Source organism: Phoenix dactylifera, chromosome 6 (genome assembly GCF_051530095.1).
Source record: "Phoenix dactylifera cultivar Ajwa chromosome 6, Ajwa_hap1_PhDact_Kaust_v1.1, whole genome shotgun sequence".
Classification (NCBI taxonomy): Eukaryota; Viridiplantae; Streptophyta; class Magnoliopsida; order Arecales; family Arecaceae; genus Phoenix; species Phoenix dactylifera.
In genome coordinates, this window is record NC_143195.1 from 28,276,004 (window position 1) to 28,298,155 (window position 22,152).

The 22,152-nt window shown below is 43.5% G+C and overlaps 2 protein-coding genes across 3 annotated transcripts; one reads left to right on the forward strand and one right to left on the reverse strand.

Annotated features, from left to right (window-relative positions):
* The first annotated feature begins 1,244 nt into the window (after positions 1 to 1,244).
* LOC103723304 (uncharacterized) lies at positions 1,245 to 5,090 on the forward strand. The gene is made up of 2 exons (XM_008814184.5): positions 1,245 to 4,352; positions 4,432 to 5,090. Exons 1-2 carry the CDS (start codon positions 1,391 to 1,393, stop codon positions 4,956 to 4,958), a joined length of 3,489 nt encoding a protein of 1,162 aa, XP_008812406.5. The 5' UTR covers positions 1,245 to 1,390; the 3' UTR covers positions 4,959 to 5,090.
* Positions 5,091 to 9,230: 4,140 nt separating this feature from the next.
* Positions 9,231 to 13,139, reverse strand: LOC103723298 (uncharacterized). 2 transcript variants are annotated; one of them, XM_039118426.3, is made up of 6 exons: positions 12,722 to 13,139; positions 12,451 to 12,633; positions 9,920 to 9,943; positions 9,754 to 9,823; positions 9,576 to 9,650; positions 9,231 to 9,486 (listed from the first exon to the last, which is right to left on the reverse strand). In XM_039118426.3, exons 1-6 carry the CDS (start codon positions 13,037 to 13,039, stop codon positions 9,434 to 9,436), a joined length of 723 nt encoding a protein of 240 aa, XP_038974354.3. In that variant the 5' UTR covers positions 13,040 to 13,139; the 3' UTR covers positions 9,231 to 9,433. The 2 variants fall into 2 exon arrangements, with proteins under 2 accessions (XP_038974354.3, XP_008812400.4); XM_008814178.6 differs by lacking the exon at positions 9,920 to 9,943 and having other exon boundaries at positions 12,722 to 13,137.
* Positions 13,140 to 22,152: the final 9,013 nt, after the last annotated feature.

Here is a 22,152-nt window from a genome sequence, read left to right on the forward strand (position 1 = left end):
TGGTTGTATCGACACTCTAATAGTAATGAACATCAGAAGAGAGTTCTAAATCCTTTCCTGAACTCAAACTTAAGGCTCGCTTCAATCACCCAGTTTACAGCAATAAGTAATTGGATTGGACACTCTAATTCATGACCAGGACAGAGAGATATTGGCGGATTTGAAAAACCCTAGCGCCGTTCTTCATGCATTTTTTTTTAACACTCATCCCACGAAACCGATCGAGGTGGACCAAAGCAGCATAATACCCTGACCCCGGCTTTCCGAGATTGCGTTGCATGGAGACAACAAGAGACCGGAATTCTAGTGTCGTCACTATTGGATGTGATGAATCCAGCCTCAGTCTGCCAACACTTATTCTAACGGGTAGGCTCGCTGGGACCCCAACACCACCACAAAAGCTACAACCAGCCAAGATAGCCAATTTGGTGACATCAGGAACAGTTGCACCAATCTCATACTTGGCACGACCCTTCGGACACATTAAGACCTGGTTTGACCAGAGAAGAACGGACCTCACCAGCCTACCGTTAACCCACTAGTAATTCGACAGGTAGTTTATTCTTGCCCTCATAAATGACTCCTCCATGGCCCCTCTCTGCAGCAATTTAATAAGCCTTGAATGGCAAGCCCCAGACCAAGCCTATCCCAAGCCATCTAAGCCTAGATAAGAGACGAACAAGGTCAGCAGATGCAAACTTGGGAAAAGATCATAGAAGAAACAGTAAGGAGTTATAACTAATAGCGTATGGACGGGTCATGGACTGATGTAATGACATCATGTCATATGAACCTAATATTCCCTGGCCCAAAATAAAAAGATGCCCCGTGTCCCCCGAAGAGAGTAGAATCCATCCGTTTCAACGCTCACCACGCCTGCACGAATTCTTATAGAGTTTTGAGCAAGGAAAATAGTAGCCCGGATTTCCACCACCGCATGCAAACGCCTACGCATGGTGTCGTCTCTTTTCTCGCTGCGGCTCGCCCTGCGCGTGACGCGATCCAATGCCTGTCAACCCTCCCCTCTCTCTCTCTTCCATCCCATCAACATATCGAATATATTATTAAACTTTGATATTAAACAAGTTAGGACTATGGTACCAAAAAAACAAGACAAGGCTAGAAACCCACCCCACCCCCAAGGTGCAACAGTATCCCCATAAGCCGCTTTAGGAATTAGGATATGTTTGTGTACAGTGAAAAGAAGGAAACAACAAATAGATGCGGAAAGCGTAGCTGCCCCCACCGTGTACTAGAATTGGCTTGCTCGTTTTGAGGTTCAAGAGCCAAGCGAGACGGGGAGAGAGAGAGAGAGGGAGAGACCCGATGCAAGAATACGAAGTGAGAGCTCCCAAGACGCGCGTAGTTGGGAATTGAAGCCGAGGAGTTGATGATGCCGAGGTCGAGGCAGCACCTCACTCCATCATCCCCATGCCTCCACCTCCTCCTCTGCCACCTTCGCCTCCTCCAACTCTTCTTCTTGCTACTGCTGCTGCCAACTTGCTCTTCTTCAGCTGCAACCTTATCTACCAATCGAGGAGTCATTGCTTTATGCAACTGGATCAAGTCATCATCCCTATCTCCTTCTAAAGCGTTCTCGGACTGGAACCCATCGGACTCCAACCCATGCAACTGGACCCACATTGCCTGCGACTCCGCCGGTGCCGTCACCTCCATCACCATCCAGTCCGTGCCACTTGCACTCCCCCTCCCCGACGGCCTCTGCGCCGCCCTCCCTTTCCTCTCCACTCTCGTCGTCTCCGACGCCAACCTCACCGGTTCCATCCCCCACGCCCTCTCCTCCTGCTCCCGTCTCACCCTCCTTGACCTCAGCTCCAACTCCCTCTCCGGCCTCATCCCCCCCTCCCTCTCCCGTTTACGTCGTTTGGAGTCCCTTGTTCTTAACTCCAATCAGCTCTCCGGCCCCGTCCCGTCGGCGCTCGGCGGCGCCGCTGCGCTCCGGCATCTCCTTCTCTACGACAACCGCCTCTCCGGGCCCCTCCCGGACTCCCTCGGCGACCTCTCCCAGCTGGAGTCCCTCCGCGCCGGTGGCAACCGCGACCTCTCCGGCCCCATCCCAGGCCCCCTCTCCCGCTGCGCCAACCTCTCCGTCCTCGGCCTCGCAGACACCAAAATCTCCGGCCCCATCCCCGCTTCCCTCGGCCAGCTCTCCAACCTCCAGTCCCTCTCCATTTACACCGCCATGCTCTCCGGCTCCATCCCCCCGGAGCTCGGCAACTGCTCCTCCCTCGTCAACCTCTTCCTCTACGAGAACTCCCTCTCTGGCCCCCTCCCGCCCTCCCTCGGCCGCCTCCCCAAGCTCGAACGCCTTCTCTTGTGGCAGAACTCGCTCTCCGGCCCCATACCTGACTCCTTCGGCAACCTCTCGTCGATACAGTCCATCGACCTCTCCATAAACTCTATCTCCGGCGCCATTCCAGCCTCCCTCGGCAAGCTTTCCGGCCTCCAAGACCTCATGCTCAGCGACAACAACGTCTCCGGCTCGATACCGCCGTCGCTCGCCAACCTCCCCTCGCTCTCCCAGCTCCAGCTGGATACCAACCAGATCTCCGGCCTCATCTCGTCAGAGCTCGGTGCGCTCTCCTCCCTCACCGTTCTATTCGCGTGGCAGAACCAGCTCGAAGGCGCCATTCCCTCCTCCCTTGCTTCTCTTTCTAATCTTCAAGCTCTTGACCTCTCCCACAACCACCTCACCGGTCCCATTCCTCCCGGCCTCTTCCTCCTCCCCAACCTCACCAAGTTGCTGCTTTTGTCCAATGATATCTCGGGCTCCATTCCGCCGGAGATCGGCCGCTGCGCCTCGCTTGTTCGTCTCCGCCTCGGCAGCAACCGCATCAGCGGCGAAATACCACCGGAAATCGGTGGGCTCAAAAGTCTCAACTTTCTCGACCTCGCCGGCAACCGGCTCATGGGCTCCGTCCCCACCGAAATCGGCAACTGCTCCCAGCTCCAGATGGTCGACCTCAGCAACAACACTCTCGGCGGGGCCTTCCCTGATTCGCTCTCTTCCATTCCTGGACTGCAGGTGCTCGACGCGTCGCTGAACCAGTTCTCCGGCCTGATCCCGGATAGCTTCGGCAAGCTCAGGGCGATGAACAAGCTTGTGCTCGGTGGGAATACACTATCCGGGCCGATACCGAAGTCGCTCGGCCAGTGTTCGAGCCTCGAATTGCTGGACCTAAGCAATAACCAGCTCTCCGGCAGCATTCCCGACCAGCTCTTCCAGATAGAAAGCCTCGACATTGCATTGAATCTTAGCAGGAATTCACTCACCGGACCCATCCCAGATAAGATTTCTGCACTCAACAAGCTTTCGGTGCTCGATCTTTCCTACAACATGCTTGACGGCAGCCTGGCCCCGTTTGCCGTGTTGGAGAATTTGGTCTCCCTCAACGTCTCTAATAACAATTTCACCGGCTATCTCCCCGACACCAAGCTCTTCCGCCAGCTGTCAGCCTCCGACCTCGCGGGCAACCAGGGGCTCTGCACTCACGGAGGGGACGTGTGCTTCGTGAGCATGGATGACAATGGCCGACCGGTGATGACAGCGGAGGAGGAGAGGAGGAGGGTGCACAGGCTTCAATTAGCGATTGCGCTGCTGATCACCGCGACGGTGGCGATGGTTCTCGGGATGATTGCAGTTATAAGAGCAAGGAGGACGGGAGGGAGGAAGGGCGGCGACGGCAATGACTCGGAGATGGGCGGAGAGCTGTCGTGGCCATGGCAGTGCACGCCATTCCAGAAGCTGAGCTTCTCGGTCGAGCAGGTGGTGCGGAGCCTGGTCGACGCCAATGTGATCGGAAAAGGTTGCTCGGGGATTGTCTACCGTGTCAACATGGACAACGGGGACGTGATTGCCGTCAAGAAGCTTTGGCCCAGCACCGGAACAGCCGCTCCGGCAGGCAAAGATGATGGCAATGGTAACAGGGTCCGGGACTCGTTCTCGGCCGAGGTGCGGACGCTCGGCTCGATCCGGCACAAGAACATCGTGCGCTTCCTTGGGTGCTGCTGGAACAGGAGCACGCGGCTGCTCATGTATGATTACATGGCGAACGGGAGCCTCGGCGGCCTGCTTCACGAGCGCAATGGCTTCTCACTCGAATGGGACTTGAGGTACCGGATCATCCTCGGGGCGGCGCAGGGCCTTGCTTACCTTCACCATGACTGTGCCCCCCCGATAGTCCACAGGGACATCAAGGCTAACAACATCCTTATCGGACTCGACTTCGAGCCTTACATCGCCGACTTTGGCCTCGCCAAGCTTGTTGAGGATGGGGACTTCGCCCGGTCCTCCAACACCGTCGCCGGATCCTATGGCTACATAGCGCCCGGTCAGTTTTCCTCCTTCCCTCCCATTCCCAATTTCTGATTCTACTATTCCGTTGCTATCACTGACTCGAATGGTTGCAGAGTACGGATATATGATGAAGATCACAGAGAAGAGCGATGTGTACAGCTACGGCGTGGTGGTGCTGGAAGTGCTGACCAGTAAGCAGCCCATCGACCCAACGATCCCTGATGGGCTGCACGTCGTGGACTGGGTGAGGCGGAGGAAGGGAAGCATGGAAGTGCTCGACCCGAGCCTCCGGGGACGGCCAGCCACAGAGGTGGAGGAGATGCTGCAGGCGCTCGGCGTGGCCCTGCTCTGCGTGAACCCCACCCCAGATGAGCGGCCGACGATGAGGGATGTGGCCGCGATGCTCAAGGAGATCCGGCATGAAAGGGAGGAGTATGCCAAAGTGGACGTCCTCCTCAAGGGCTCATCACCATCCCCGACCATGGCAAATGCGACAACCTCGACGTCCACTACCTTGCTGTGCCAACAGAGTAGCGTCGACGGCGACAACAGCAAGAATACCAGCTTCTCTGCTTCCAGTGTCTACTCTTCCTCTAAGGCTAAATCACCCTTGGATTGCAAGTCCGGCTATCCTTCCTAAGAACCAATAGTTTCTCTCCTTTTTTTTAAAAAAAAATAATAATTTTGATCTGGTTCTTTGGTTCTCGCTCTGCTCAGCATTGCCTTGGGAAGGTGGTGGTGGGACTGTAAAGAAGAAGATAGGTTGTTTGTTCTGGATGTTATTGTAGTCAGAGGCCTGAGACAGATCAACGACAATGCTGTGAGAGTTTGTTCAATACATGTTGAAATAAGTAATGATACAGACTGTATTCCCATAACTTAATTGATGCATTGCTCCTTGAGTGAAAATTTACTTTACTATGGTGGTTTGATCTTCCAAACTACTTGGTCATCAGATTAACAATTAGTTCGGAGGAGAAGATCTGTAACAAACTCAATTGGCAAACCATGAGGTACACCCTTTTAGGTGATAATGGGTAATGCGCATCTGGATACAACGGGGCCATTGTTTGAGAACATACTAGGATTTCCTCTTTTTTTTTTGGTTTTTGATACATTATATGGCTCAGTTCAAAAGGTTCTTAACACAAACAAGCTAATCCAACCCAATCAACAGATCTAAGGCATGGTTTGGGTCTGTGATAAAAGAAGCTACGCAAAGCTGTATCAGATTAGATTTTGACTATGAATCACATGTGGATGAAGAGAAAGCAGACCTCTTTCTCAATTGCTTTCTGGCTTTTGTGGGTTGTTTTGGGAAGGGCTACTTCTGTGGTGTGGCCAACAGCCCATGGAAGCAATGTTGTTGCCCAGATAGACAACCCAAGAGGGGGGGGGGGGGGGGTGAATTGGGTTTTTAAATTAACTTAGCTAATTAAAACTTTGTGGATGATTAACTAAATACTATAGCCAGTTATTTAATTAAAGCTAAGTGCTGTGAGTAATGTGTGGGGAAGAAGATGAGAGACAATGCACTACAAACACAAAGTTTTATAGTGGTTCGGAGCTAACCCTTGCTCCTACGTCCACTCCCCAAGTCTCACTTGGGAATTTCACTATAACCCCCTTGGATTACAGCCGGTTGTTTTGCAAGCTCACAACCGAACTTGTTGTTTTACGAGCTCACAACGAACTCGGTCGGTTTTTCCAGGCTCACCGACTAGAACCAACCCCGATTGTTTTCCCGGGCTCACAATCAAACCCTTACACTCGTTGGTTTTAAACCGGCTCACCAACCAACCTTTATCCCCTTGATTCAATTCCCCGATTGAATCAAGTAAATACACGAGATAGAAGAAAACAGAAAATAGCTTCTCAAAAAGCAGATTTAAAACAATATAATCGTAAAGGAGTTAGAGGCCCTCAAACGCTTTTAAGATGGTGAAGAGGTGTGGCTTCTGGAACTCCGGTCTCCTCTTGAAAGAGTGATCGACTTGAAAGCAGGAGGAGGAAGCTTTGAATGCTGGGAAGATGTTGGTGGAGCAGTAAATGCAGATCTTCCCTTTTTCTCGTTGAAGAGCACTTAGAGAGCTTTAAGACTTGAATGCTAGGAGTGGAATGTGTGTTCTCTACCTTGCTACAGTCTTCTGTGGCTATTTAAGCCAACCCCCACGGAAACTAGCCGTTACTCTGCTTTTTCTGGCCGTTCTGCACACTCTGCGCAGCCTGACAATGTGACCGTTGGTGGGTTGGAGTCGACTCGCGCGATCAGGAGTCGACTCGGCTGTAGCAGGAGTCGACTCGGCTGTAGCAGGAGTCGACTCGAGCTTTTCCGGAGTCGACTCGGCAACTGTTCCCAGTTTGAATTAAAGTTGCCGTCTTGACTGGGAGTCGACTCGTCTTGACCCGGAGTCGACTCGCCAACTTCTGGCGCTGACCTGGTAATTTTGGAGTCGGCTCATCCTCGGTAGTCCGTGGATCCAAATTTGAATTTTGTCCACTCGAGTCGACTCGACTGTCCTGGGAGTCGACTCGAATCTCAGAGCCCGAACTCCCGATTCTCTGTCTTTTGGCTCATCCAGTCTTGGAGTCGACTCGAACTTCCTTGGAGTCGACTCGGCTCTCAGTTTCCGAAAGTTGGTCTTCTGCCTTTTGACGTGAAGCTTGTCTTGGAGTCGACTCGAGCTGTCTGGGAGTCGACTCGAATCTCAGAGGCAGTAACATGGTCTTCTGTCTGTCGATGGTCGCACAGTCTCGGAGTCGACTCGCGTACTGCGGGAGTCGACTCGAATCTCAGAGTCCATAAAACGCTCTCTGACTTTTTCTTTGTGTACCGCTGGGAGTCGACTCGCGTTCCACTGGAGTCGACTCGAATCTCAGAGTCCATAAAACGCTCTCTGACTTTTTCTGTGTGTACCGCTGGGAGTCGACTCGCATTCCACTGGAGTCGACTCGAATCTCAGACCTGAAAAACTGCTCTTCTGTCCTTCTGTCTGTTTTCAGTCGGAGTCGACTCGTACTGATCAGGAGTCGACTCGAGCTCGTGCCAGTGACCTTGATACGCTTGGAGTCGACTCGTGAAACTCGGGAGTCGACTCGTATCTCAGACATTGGTTCATGCAGACTTCTTAACTTATCCAAAATGCTATGAACCAAGTCTAGAGACACTTGGACAGGATTTTCACTGAAACACTCAATTGAATTCATTAGTAATCACAAGATATACTCAAATGCTTTGAGCTCATCAAAATCAAACGGGGTTTTAATCGATCACTCCACAAATGTGAGTGGCAATCAAAATACGCCGTATTGGCCTAAACTAAGCGATATAGAATATATCATAACATATCAGTTCGGTACCGCTATCCAATACGGATGGTATACCAATATTCAGTATGCTAAAAAAGTTTTATACCGTATCATACCGATACAATACTAGTATAGTATCAATACAGGATCTGATACTATGACGGCACACTTTGATCACAATAGTGATATCACAAAATAACACGAATGAAAATGAAAATGGATGGACCAGACCATCAAGATTTCTAATGAGCACAAGGTTCCCTTCCGCACTTTGAGCACAGCACTCGGGCTTTCAATAGTCCACTTCAATGACCACAACGCGCATGAACTCGTTAGACCATACAGGGCATCACACCCAAGAAGCATGTTCCTTGGAATGTTTTGATAGGGTCTGTAACCAGATTCTCTGGTCTGATAAAGTGAACCTAGATACATCAGCCTGCAAGTAGTGCATGGAACTCATCAGACTCGATCAACATCGTATGTGCATGGCTCTACAGTCTGATCATTAGGAGTCCGCTGCTCTATTGCAGGCCATGATAACCATTGACCATAAAATGTAATTATTAAACCACAGGGCCATCCCACCTCCCATCCAATCATGGTGTCAAGGTATCGAACCTAACGAGCATGCCTCTTGGAAAGTTTCGATGGATAGCGACCATAGTCTCATAATTGAAGCTAGATGCAGCCACCTACTAGTGGTGCATGAAATTCTTCAGATGTGATCAACGCCAACACCACATTCGCATGTCATCATGGATAATAACTGCAACGCAACAGAGCAAACACGAACAATATACTGTGACAGGAAGCATTGCCTGCCTGCTCACCAATTGATTGGTGGTGGTTAGAATATTATGCAGGAGGCAACTGGCAACGCTTATCTTGGTTTTGCGCAAAAACCACCTTGGCTGGAATCAGACCCAAGAGCATTAAATCACCCTGATGCAGGAGAGAAGCATATACTGCTATAGAAACATAAGAAGAGGCAACAAGGTCGGAGATGAACTTTTATGCAAAAATATAATGATATCATCCTTCCAATGCCACAAAAATAAATCAAAAATAGAAGCACAAAAAGATCTAAAACAATAAATTAACGGAAGCATAGCCTGCCATACACCTTCACATGTATATATATATATACATACATATTATTATATTAGGCCTCTGTATTTCACTTTATCAAGTACAGACTTCCACTCACATACTTCATATACTTTGGAATCAAGCCTTAACGAAGTAATATATCTCTTTGATACAACATGACTTGAATCAGCACAGTAAACACCAAACCTATAATGAAAGTCCAACTACAGTTTGGGCACTACAGTTTGTTTTACTACAAAGATTAGAGAGCTCAGAGACATTGAATCTCGCCATCTAATTGAACCTCAACAGTAGAAGCACCATACAACCTGACAGGAGAACACATGATGGAGAAAAGGGGGAAAGGACATCCTTGAATTGATTACAGTATTTCTTATCCCATCTACCAGCGGGACACATAATGCAAAGATAAAACAATAATAGCAGCAAGGCCCGTTTTCCTTGAATTTTCCAAGTTCAATTAAAGCATGCAGCCAAAGTAAACTATCAGTGACAGCTAAAGTAAATCGAGGTTTGCATTCTAAGCATTTCAGGTCCACAACAAGAGCAGCTTCACCACAAAGAAAAGAACAGGACATATCATACAATACACAATTTGGAGTCACATATTCACAGCTGCGTAGATTTTATGTGCATCTTTTAACTTATTTTCATATTTACAGAGCAGGTCAGCATTCTTATGAAACAGAGAGCTTACACCACCTGGGTTTCCAGTGCCTGGAATATGTCGGTCCGAGTAACCATCCCTGTTTAAGCACATGTTAGATGGTTTATATCAGCTGACCTTACATTGATCCACAGAGAACAGTCTTGTCTTCATGTATATATGTCTTACCTACAACTTGCTGTTGTTTTTCATTTAGGATTGGTATCCTATGGATCTTCATCTTAAGCATTAAAGCTGCAGCATCTGCACAATATGGCAACCAAGAAACACGAATATTTCTAAAATTTTGTGGAATCGCATAGACCATTATGTTCATAAAGGAAGGAGGTTCAATATAAAAACTTACCCAAAACTGTCTTGTCAGGTGACAAAGTGATGGCAGGAGAGGACATGACTTCACCAACCTTTGATTTCGACTGCTTAACCAAGAATATCCTATCAGAAAATTAAGCAGAGCGAAGAGAGATAGGAGAGATAGGAAAAGTAAAATTAACTTCTTATACAAATGTTACCATACAAATACTGAACCACAAAAACTGCCACTCCACCGCCAGATTTTGTTATGCATGGATCAGTCAGGGCATTAGAATATCTATGAAAATGTAAAGCAATACAATATTTTATCATAGAACTTTAATTGAATAAAAGAGAAATTTCAATTGATAGAATTCAGTTGGCTCTGTAATCATGCTGCACAGGGACTGGTTTCTGAAACAATGCTTAGCCCTTCTCGGCCAAGAAGTATATAAATAGTCACATGTTGATCACTTCCATGGAAGGGAGTTCGGTATGAACCGGTGAAACAACGTAATGGAGGAACAATTAAAGAAACAGTAAATTTCTATGACATCTAATGGTAATGGCCATATAACATAAATAAGAGCATCCCTCCATTTCACTTTCAAGCAATCAAGTGTATGTTTCTATTTTCAAAATCAGTTCAAAGGTTTTGTTATCTCAGTTCGGTAGGTGTCTGGCCAAACCAAACCAAAGGCAATCGAAGTCTGATATCTGACAAGAGTGCGTGTGCAACTGGTAATGGCCATATCACATAAATAAGAGCATCCCTCCATTTCACTTTGAAGCAATCAAGTGTATGTTTCTATCTTCAAAATCAGTTCAAAGGTTTTGTTATCTCAGTTCGGTAGGTGTTTGGCCAAACCAAACCAAAGGCAATCGAAGTCTGATATCTGACGAGAGTGCATGTGCAACTGGTAGCTTTTCAAAGGTTACTTCTCTTAGGCCATGCTGCTTGCCCTACCGCAACTGTGCTCTGCAAATATTGTATATGTCATAACTGGTCTTGCATAGCTGCATTTCCAAGTGATGTTGATTATCCATTTCATTCAGTATTTAGAATGCGCCTGTCATAGTTTTCCACTAAGGGCAAACGAACAAGTGTCTCCAAGGTAATTGATGATAATGACTTGATTTGTCAGTCATAAAGCCCTTACTTGTAGGTTCCAGAGAGCCAAGTTAACCAATGAATTGATGTTTAATCCCTGTGAATTCCATTCCATTATATGATTGTCATCACTTGGCAGGTGATTGGTTCATATAGCAAATGGCAGGATTCGAAATCCAAACTTGGGTTGCTGCTAAGGTAAGGGAAACTATAGGCACATGATAGAGATTGTGTGACAGTGTGATGAGGTTTGGGAAAAAAGTAGCTTGCAATGTATGGTCGCATCTGTGTATCACATGTCAATCTTTTGGACCTTTCCCTTAGTCATGACGAACTGAAGAATATTAAAAATGACTTTGAGTCCAATATGTACACATGATTGAACATAAGAGAGTCACAGTGGTTTGAAATTATGAAATTCACATGTTCAACTAAAATAACTATCATAACTAATTCATCATTCTAAATTTCTATAAATTAGTCAGAGCTTATTTATTAACTTAAAACGTGTCTGTATGCAGTAAAGCAATTAAAATTAGTTCATTTTTTAAAAGGAAAAAGAAAAAAGAGAACAGACCAGCATACCTTAGCATTGTTTCTTCCAAATTACTTTCGCACACTTGTATTTCATAACATTATTTGTTAATTGTGTCATTCGAATATACACCATCCTGGCCTAACCGTTTCGTGCACAATACACAACAGTTTAATCCTTACTACAGAGTTCCCATATTTCTTACAGGACTCAGTTCCAATTATAAGCACTTGAAGGGTCAATTTGTGACTAGAAACAAGCTTCCTTCTCTACATAGAGCACATGCTTGTCTTCAAAGCATATGTCTCACCACCAGCACACTCATCGGGAGAAAGATCCGCATGCTTATCTAGTGGAAGGTTGCAGCATTGCTGGATGAGGCTATGAATGTCATAGTGTTTGCAATAGAACCGTAGATTTCAATCAGCAATATTAAATGCACAAAGCACAATCACAAAAATCATATTGCAAATAGCTGGTAGAATGTGATCAGTATGAAGATATTGACTAATGCTACAAGGAGAGATCAAGAATTAGCTTTTTAAAGCTTATCATATTACACCACCAAAATGGTTCCAATGCAGTTGTGGCATACTTGAGAACTCTATCTGTTCATTGTGCATCTCATGATACTCCTTGAGTTACTGATCCAAGAGCAACTAGCCACATGACAGATGCTCTCTCCCTTCTTAGTATTCCATTTTCTACAAAGTACAGAAGTTCATGCCGTGAATGCTACTGTGCTAAGAAGGTTCCGATTTCAAAATCCTATAAAAATTGCAGGCGCTGATTCAAGTGAACTTTTTAAAGATCCACTCTGACTCTAGCTAGGGGTTTGGAGAAACTGAGAAAAATTAATATATCTGACAGGAGAATTTTTATGAATTGGTATTCAAATCTGTTCCACTCTGTAATTGGACGAAGAATTGATTACTCAGCCTTGTCATTTCATGATACACAGAGTAATCTGTCGGATCCCAGGAAACAGATGAAAAATCCCTCAATCATGAGAAAGTAAGGAAAAAAAATCCATTCTTTTTTAATGGAAAAGTCCTAATCCATCTAATTATTATGAATAAACCAAGAGAAAGAATAGAACTAACCCCATGGGAGGCTTTGGCCCTGTCCTGCTTGGAGACCACTCCAATGCATTTGAGCTCTGCGTCGATCACTGGAAGCCCCGACACGACTTCAAAGTGGTGATCGATCTCCTCCAGCGTCTGGTCGGCCGTCGCCGTCCGGATCTGCGTCGACATCACTTCCCCCAACAGCGCCGTCGGCTTCATCTGCCACCAAAAAAAAAAAAAGAAAAACCCAACAAATTCAAGAACTACAAGAAGAAACAAAAGCGAAGAAGAAGAAGAAGAAGTAGACCTGCTCGCTGATGATTTGGGTATCGAGGTAGGCGCGGAGGTCGTCGTAGCTGAGGAGGGAGAAGTTCTCCGGCCACTCGCCGGAGATGATGCCCTCCGGGTTCTCATCCAACGCCGGCCGGAGGTCGTCCGTCGACGAGGACGCCAGCGCCGAGACCGATCTGACGCTCTTCCACCGGATCGCGGAGAGCCGCTTCCAAGCGATACCATTTCCAGCGGTGGAATGGCTTATAACGGCGACGGCGGATGCGATAATTTTGGGGGTTTTGTTTGCGAAAGGGAGGAAGAGGATTCCGTGGAGAGAGCTGCAAGAAGCCATTGCCGTGACCGCTTGCTTGCTTTCCTTCCTTCCTTCAGATGGGGGAGAAGTTTGGAGGAGTGGAGTCGTCAAGTAGAAGGACACACTGTCGCTTCCTAACAAATTATGGAGATGGGAATTGGTAGGTGAAATGGGTCCGGGCGGGCCGGTCCTGAGTGAGCCGATCCGACCAAATTTTTTGTCGAATTCTAATTTTGGATCGAGACTCGATTGAAAATCAGATTGAATCGGATCGGATCTATGCCTACAAATTTTGATCCGATAGATTATTCGGATCGGATCGGAGTCGGATTAAGTTCGGATCGGATACAGATCCGGATCCGAATCTGTATATTTTATATTCAAAGTTCCACTATATAATAGTAAATAACATCAAGCAAAGAATATGAGTCGGGTCAGATTTGAATTCGAATCCGAATCGAGATTGGGTGGACCCGATCCCGATCCGAATCCTACCGAGCTCCACGGGTTCTAAAATTCAAACAAGGTCGGATCATATAGGGGGCGGGTTGAGTCATGGATCGGCCTGACCCATTTATAGCCGAATCATAATGGTACGGCGTTCGAGGTGGAGGAGACGAGTGCCAAATCAGGAGGACTTATTATTTTATTATTTCTAGAAGCGTCCACAATCCGATTTTATTATTTGATGGCGAGGACTTAATGAGATCCAACGGCTGCATGAACTGTCGCTTCACATACGGATCTCCCTCTGCACTTCGATTCCAAATCATTGGCCCACCATACGATTTTCCCTGTTTGGAAGGTTGAATCGGTAAAATCATAGTATCAATCACTATTGTTTATGTATTATACAATAACTATAGCTAAAACCGGCTTATCTGATATAGACTATAACGAAAATTCTTTATGTTTTGTGCATTGTGCGCGCATAACACTAGCATATTCAATACCCAAGCCAAATACTAAGAATAGAATTCAATATCATGCAACTCGAGTTATATGTGCCCCATGGGATATTTCATCTTCAGTTTACTACTTACCACCTTCCATATTATTGTCCTCAAAATCAAGTTTATATTAACCTACCATGAGCCTAAAATATATAGGTGATACGCCTTGAAGCCGACCACAGCCGATATAGTGGTCATCTTTAGTGAAAGCTTGCCATGAAAACTTCTGACCAACCAGTCAAAACCCACCACATAGCTGGCCCTAAATGTGCGTGGAGAGTTCCTCAAATTTCAACTCTCCTCCAATTGGCAACAGTTCAGCCACGATCATGGTGTGCGGGTGGAACGCCCGTGCACGATCTTTGTGACACATGATCGATTACTAAAAATGCCTGATTGGTGCATCCAATTTTCTTGGCGATAGGTGTCAACATCCTCTAAGCAAGTGTGCTTGAGCTCCTTTATTTTCTTGCGCCACCACTATGCCTCTCCCATAATATCTTGGCCATACATATAGCACTATTGCCAATATATCTGAGTATTAGGTCAAGTTGGGCCTAGTTCAAAACAAATATCAAATCTCTATAGCCACTAGGTTACCTTGATGTCATGGACTCAACCTAAAAATTAAAGCTTTTAGGAGAAGGACTAGCTCAAGCTAATAAACCCATGCGGCAACCCTTTATTAGTCAATGTGAGACTATGACAATTTCTCTTATCCAATCTTGTGATGCCCTCGTCATGGTTAATTCCTACTCGAGAGAAGGTAGCCCACCCATGGCCCAATGAAGGGACCATATGACTATTAAAGATTGTAACATACAATAGACCAATTTTAATACCACTTGCCATAGACTCATAACCTAAAAGCTTAAACTATTGGAAGGAGGCTTAGCCCCGGCTAATAAACTCTTGTGGTATCACTTTTATTAATCATTGTAGAACTTTAACAATCTCTTCCATCCAATCTCATGACACCCTCATCATGGTTGGCTTCTACTCAAGAGAGAGGACGCCACCCATGTCTCATGTCCTATTTGATCCTATCCAATCCTTCTCGACCTTAGTATCCCTTAGAGAGGGGTTCACATGACCGATAAAGGTAGTGACACACAATGGGTTTAGCTTTAATACCACTTGTTATGGACTTGTAGCTCAAAACCTTAAGCTGTTACAAGAAGGAACTGGCTCAGGTTAATAAACCCATATGGCACACTTTTATTAATCAATGTTAGTCCATGACAATCTCCCTTATCCAACCTCTTGATACCCTCATCATAGTTGGCTTCTACTCGTGAGAGAAGGGTCCACCCTTGGCCCGAGTTTTACTTACTAGGTCCTTCTTGATCTTTATATCTCCTAATGAGAAGTTCATATGACTAATAAAGGTTGTAACACACAATAAGCCTAGCTCTAATACTATTTTCTATGGACTCATAGTCCAAAAGTTTAAGCTATTGGGAAGAGGACCAGCAGAGGACCGGCCCAGACTAATAAACTATGTGGCAGCCCTTTCATTAGCCAGTGTGGGATTGTAACAATCTCTTCCATCCAATCTCGTGATGCCCCTATCATGAATGGCTCTACTTGAGAGATGGGATCCCACCTATGGCTCAAGTCCTATTTGACCTGACTAGATCCTCCTCAACACTGGCATCCCCTAGTGAGGGGTTCACATGACCAATAAAGGTGGTGAGTGACACACAATAGGTCTATCTCTAACACTACTTGTCAGAGACTCACAGCCCAAAAGCTTAAATTATTCCAAAGAGAACCAACCTAGGCTAATAAATCCATGTGGCATCCTTTTATTAGTCAATGTGGGATTATGATGATCTCCCCCACCTAACCTCGTGACGGCCTCGTCATAGTTGGCTCCTACTTGAGAGAAAAGTGCCCACCCTTGGCTCGAGACATACTCGACTTTGTCGAGTCCTCCTCAACTCTGGTATCCTTGAGTGAGGAGCCCACATTACTAAGAAAGATTGTGACACACAATGAGCCTAGTTCTAATATCACTTGTTAGGGTTTTAACAGTCAAAAAATCTAAACTATTGGGAGAAGGATTGGCCTGCGCTAATAAACTATGTGGTACCCCTTTTATTAGTTAATGTGAGACTATGACACTGAGCCTTATATTTTTTACTAAATTCCAACACAAAAAGAGTTCAATCCAAATATAGACTTTTTAAGCCTAGATCTGATTTGGCCCAACCCAAGCAAAAAAATGACTCCCTAAACCCTTGCAAGAGGTGTCCTACAATATGGGCGACGAAGGAGATATGGTGGTGGCAAAGCTGCTGGGGGTGGAGGAAATATGGTACATTCCCTCGGATCTAAATGAGGTCATAGGTTCGAATGAGCGATGTTACTGGTCAAAAATTTTGGCCCATCCCATTGAAATTTTTCATTAGAAGTTTCTAACCCAACAAGCAATAGCTCTCGGTCTATCCAAACACCTACTATATTAGTAGTTGGGTGGCATGATGCAGATCCTAGCGCAAACTTTAGAGTTACCCAATAAACGACTAGGTTTGTGATGCTAGAAAATTAAATCTAAAACCTAGAATCTAAAAATAACTATCAATTTAAAAACAAAATATTAAGATTATAGATGTTAAAAATAATTTAAAAAATGGATAATTAGTAGCTTTTTATCTTGCTATGAAGAAGTCTCCATTGTCACCAAGGATTTTACAGGTCAACACTTTGAAGATGCTCCATGACCAAGAACTCTATTAATTAGCCTCATCGCTGTTTCTCAAAATTCACCAAAGCAACAGAATTCACCACGCAGAAACAAAACATAGAGTATACCCACTAAAAGAAAAGCTTCATTAATTTCTCAACGATCGATAGGGAGGGTATCTATAGGGAGGGTTTTCTAAGATCCATAGAAGTTATATATCCATATGAATATAATTTTCTTGAAAATATAAAAAAAAATATAATAACAAAAAAAAATTTCTAGGTCGTGTGGAATATGTAAACCAATTAATAATCATTTTAAATAGAGAAAATATGAAAAACTAACCAAAAATTTAAATTTGCAGCCAAATATATAAATGTTCTTTCCGGACATTTTTATAGTGTGCATCATGTTCAATGGTTTGGATTCTTAATTAGAATAATCTATCATTAAATTTCAAATTATAAACCTTTTTTGCAAGAATTTAATATAAAATGTATATTTCAACTATATATATAAGCCACTTGATGCATAGGTAAATGATCTCTAAAAGAGATGATTTTGGTTTCAAAGATTTTTTTTTTTTTTGTTATAGATCATAATCACCACCATGGATCCTCTATATGAGATCTTCATCATTGATTTTAGATTGATAGGATGGAGACCTCCATCCTTCTGGTAGAAGAATAGCCAACTCTCTTTGAATATCTACTTAGCACTAATCGAGGGAACCCCAAAATAGAACTGCATTTTGAGTTGATAGAATATGATAGTAGAACAAGTGAAAGGGCCGCATGGGAGGATGTCTCCTATGCGAGGCGAGTTCTGGAGGCTCGGTGCATCATCTTGAAGGGGGGCTCAGTGCAAGTGGTTGAGTGGATTCTATAGGAGGGGTCGGAGATTTTCGACCATCCGCTTTTAAAGGACGTCCGGCGGTTACTGCGCAAGTGTGATGTCTTTCAAATGATGTATATGTTTCGGAAGACGAACAGAGCTGCTGACTGAGTCGCCTTCTTTGTTGTTCATTATTCTGGAGAGACTTTCTTGACCCAGTGCGTACCTATCCTTCCACCGCTGTGAAGTATTTTGTGTTTTGATTCAGTTGGCCATGCTTACGCAAGACTAGTGTGAGCTGTACCCAAAAAAAAGAATTAGTGCCCGGCAAAGCAAGCAAACAAAAAAAAAGTGAAAGAAACGGGTTGGCTCACATGTTGATTTATTATGTGAAGCTGAGTTAGGTCCAGGACCTCAAAAGCCAGCTCACTGAGACACTGACTTCATGCAAGTTAACTGGGTTCAATCCACTCGCATGCAGGTAAAGGCCCATGGAAAATTTTGAAGGAACTAAACAATTGTAGAGTAGATATCAGTGTACCAAAAAAAAAGAATTAGTGCCCTGCAAAGCAAGCAAACAAAAAAAAAGTGAAAGAAACGGGTTGGCTCACAGGTTGATTTATTATGTGAAGCTGAGTTAGGTCCAGGACCTCAAAAGCCAGCTCACTGAGACACTGACTTCATGCAAGTTAACTGGGTTCAATCCACTCGCATGCAGGTAAAGGCCCATGGAAAATTTTGAAGGAACTAAACAATTGTAGAGTAGATATCAGTGTACCAAAAAAAAAGAATTAGTGCCCTGCAAAGCAAGCAAACAAAAAAAAAGTGAAAGAAACGGGTTGGCTCACAGGTTGATTTATTATGTGAAGCTGAGTTAGGTCCAGGACCTCAAAAGCCAGCTCACTGAGACACTGACTTCATGCAGTTAACTGGGTTCAATCCACTCGCATGCAGGTAAAGGCCCATGGAAAATTTTGAAGGAACTAAACAATTGTAGAGTAGATAATGGCATTTGTTTCCTGTTTGCTCTGTTGAATCACAAACTGCCATTCTATGGTCGTACGTTTCCAGTGTAGTATCCAAGTCGTATTATTTCACCTCAAAGCCATGCAAACCAATATCCAACCCAAATTTAATACATTCTCTCGCTACCAAAGCTTCGATTGTTTTTAGCAATGGATGCCAACAGCTTTCCATCATCGTGATGGCTCTACCAAGTTTTTCCTTTATTTTGCTAGATGCCGGAGACATCCACTTCCTTCTGTCTCAATCCTCTTGTTGCTTAAACATAGGACTGAAATCGGATCGGATACGAGCATATCCATATCTATATTTGTTTTATTTGACGAATATAGATACGGATACGAATGTTAGTCGAATACAAAAATTTATATTCGTATTTGTTTTAAATAAATACGGATATAAATTGGATACCAAAAATATAAATATAAATATATATATATAAATCGGATAATTAAGCTTTATGACTGTAGAATCAAAGATATTACTAAGTGGATGATAAATAAAGTTAATAACTTGTTAATATGGTCATTTATTTTTCTTAAAAGTTCATGAGTACCATATAAAATTAAATAGGATTACAATTAGAATCAGATATTCGGATACGAATAAGATGGGTGTCTATTTATATTCATATCTTTTTTCCTTGACAGATATGGATACAAATACGGATATTTATCGGATGCCCAAATTTCAATCAATATCTAGATAGATTCGGATATAAAGACAGATCCGGACGGATATTATCTTGTTCACTTTCACCCCTACTTAAACTCATTATCCAAGAATTCCTCTATCAGTGCGCAAACTTGATCAACTACTTCGAGTGGATAGAGGTAATCTATCATCATAGGTTTGTCCAAGATTCACCAACTCGGTACCAGACTCCGTACCGGTCCACACTAGTACAATATATCGGTACGGTACGATATGAAATTTGTTTATTATACTGAATGTGCATCATTCATATTGAATATCAATACTGAATCGGTATAATTGGCAGTTCCATGCATAGAATAAAAACCATCCACATGTGGAAGCAACTGAAAGCAAAACAGGGCACTATTAGTTGTGTCCTAAGTGAGCCTTACAGTACTTAGATCCCAGTGATTACTGATTCTCGAGTGCTACTCAAACACAACTTTGCGTTTTGTACCATCTATTGGAATCAGTATCCATTTGCAAAGCTTTCTTACTGGCATTGAACAATGATTCAGAGGAAGCATTATTGCTTTTGTCTGTTTTCATAGCGCAATGACGAAAAGAAACACAACAGAAGCCTTGAGTATAAAAGCCCTTCCCCAAACCTTTGCTAATAAAGGGAACCAAGTCCAAGGTGTTATCTAGTGACTCGTCATACCATAATGTTGTTTTCAAATGTAGTAGTAGAAGCAAGCTATGATCCGGGGTCCAAATGTATGAAGTCCCACTCACATTAAAAATCCTAGTGAACTCCTATTGGTCAAAAAAAGTCTCACAATTTCCAGCCATCAAATTTTTCTGAACTATGGAACTAAATCTGGAGCAACATAAAGATCCATTAAACTTCACTCAATTTTAGGCGGCTTATATATGTAAACCATATCTAATTATGGCCAAAGGAAAACTAAGCTGCGGCCTCAGCAATATCCTCTTGGGAGACATCCCTTCATTAGTTTCCAACGAAGTTGGGTGCATCAAGTAGAAGGATGACGATGCCAAATTGTAGTCTGAAATATAGGATATAGATTGGATCAGATATCTTAAGCCTTTTCAAGCAAAGCAAGCCACAGTGGAGACATGCCCATGTTAGGTTATCTTCTGGAGCAAATGGCTTGCATATTTTAGGAGCACAAGGATCCATGTGGACTTCGAGCCCAAACCAAGAAGAGTTCTAGAAATTGATTGGCATTAATGGTGATATGTTGGAAGGGGAAAGGTGATATTGGTGCTGATTCCGAATGAGGGAGGAAGTGAAAAACTTCCGCCAGAAATTTATTAAAAGAAATATAAGTTACGGAGGAATTTACAAGAGAATAGGAGTACATGAAAAGCGAAGAAAGTCTAAAAGCAATAGCTTTAGGACCATCCAAAGCGGCTCCGGAGCATATGTGCACAACCTAGTGAAGAGTGAAAGAGGCACTTGTGCTTCTTCTTTCTTTTCTTTTTTTTTTCTTTTTTTTTTTTTTTGGCTAAAATGGATAATTCATGCCGCTCTAGTACGGACATATTTAATAAAGTCAGAAAATAATAAATCACTGAGCGTTTTAGGCAACTCCCTCTTTCCAACCGACAAGACACTTCCGAGATGATTAACCACGTACGAGGTTACCTAGTTTGCGGTTCCGTTAGCCTCTTTGTAAGCATGCTTGGCCTGTAACACCATGCCGCCATTAGTCATAGCCTAGATATCCCAAAGCGAGGGGTGGCACCCTCGCAATATATAATCATTCTTATTGAAAAAACATATATATAATATAATAATAATCATAAATAAATTTTTTTATTATATTATATACTATTTATTAGTTAAATGATAACTCAAATTAGAAATATATATTCCTATGATTATAGTGAACAATCTAGTTGCTGTAATGTCAAATTTCTTCATACGGCTATAATTGCAGTGGTAATTTCTTTTGCAACAATTAATAATAATTCAATAATATTATCAGTATTTCTATTATAATATAAAATAATATGACAATTATTATATGGAGCAATTTTACAAAAATCTCATGCTATTACCACCGGCTTTTGTGTATTTTAAGCTTGGAACTTCCACTTATTTTCCTTCGTAACCCCAGTTCCTACCTTTGTGCCCTACGAATTCTAATTTGTTTTAATTCTCGTAATTGAAATTTTGTGGATAGAAATCTAGTATTTTGCAATGAAAACAACATAAGAAACTCTAAAATTTTTTTGAATGAAGACAAGCATTTTAATACTAATATAGATACAAATAAATTCATTAAATGCAAATTGTTTCTTTGGCTTAATTACCGATTAAAAGATTTAGCTTGTATGAATCGCTATTGGTTTAATACTAATAACGGCAATCATTTCAGTATGTCAAGGATATATATGTATCCACAATTCATATTTGTTAATAGTATATTTTCTATATATTTGTAATATTTTTTAGTAAATGAAAGCCGAAAGATATAGATATACGTTATATTACATTATGGTACATAACACGAATCTAATGGCATATCAACTCAACTGGATCTAGGACGAGATTGGCAGAATCTTTTTAGGTATAAAAAAATCATTCTTTGTTATGAATGTAAAAATGTATTTCCGCTTTCTTTTCTATTTGGAAAGAAAAGAAAAAAAATAGGACTCGGTGAATGCAAACATCCCTAATGGATTCTTCATAAGCTGTCACATTGTAAAGAAAGTTGAGTGAGGCACCATCTTTGGCATGTGGAGTGATAGGCAGCTGCAGGGGGGGCAATTAAGAGGCATGGCACATGGATTTGCCGGCATTTGAAAAAGGAAGTGTGCCTCCTCTTGCCGGAAGTGTCCCACGTGCCAGACTTGGCTTGGTCCTTGGGTTCGCCAGCTTTCCAAACTTGCTCCGGCCTAACCACGTTAGCTGCCGAAGTTTTAGGTCATTGGCTTCAGAACCATATAAAAAAGACTTCGGAGGCTACTCATGAAGCCATGCGCCA

Coding starts and splice junctions, on each gene's coding strand:
- LOC103723304 (XM_008814184.5), top strand. CDS start 1,391: ATGATGCCGAGGTCGAGGCAGCACCTCACTCCATCATCCCCATGCCTC. Junction 4,353..4,431: donor CTATGGCTACATAGCGCCCG/GTCAGTTTTCCT, acceptor GAATGGTTGCAG/AGTACGGATATATGATGAAG.
- LOC103723298 (XM_039118426.3), bottom strand. CDS start 13,039: ATGGCTTCTTGCAGCTCTCTCCACGGAATCCTCTTCCTCCCTTTCGCA. Junction 9,651..9,753: donor ACCTGACAAGACAGTTTTGG/GTAAGTTTTTAT, acceptor CATATTGTGCAG/ATGCTGCAGCTTTAATGCTT. Junction 9,487..9,575: donor AAAACAACAGCAAGTTGTAG/GTAAGACATATA, acceptor GTGCTTAAACAG/GGATGGTTACTCGGACCGAC.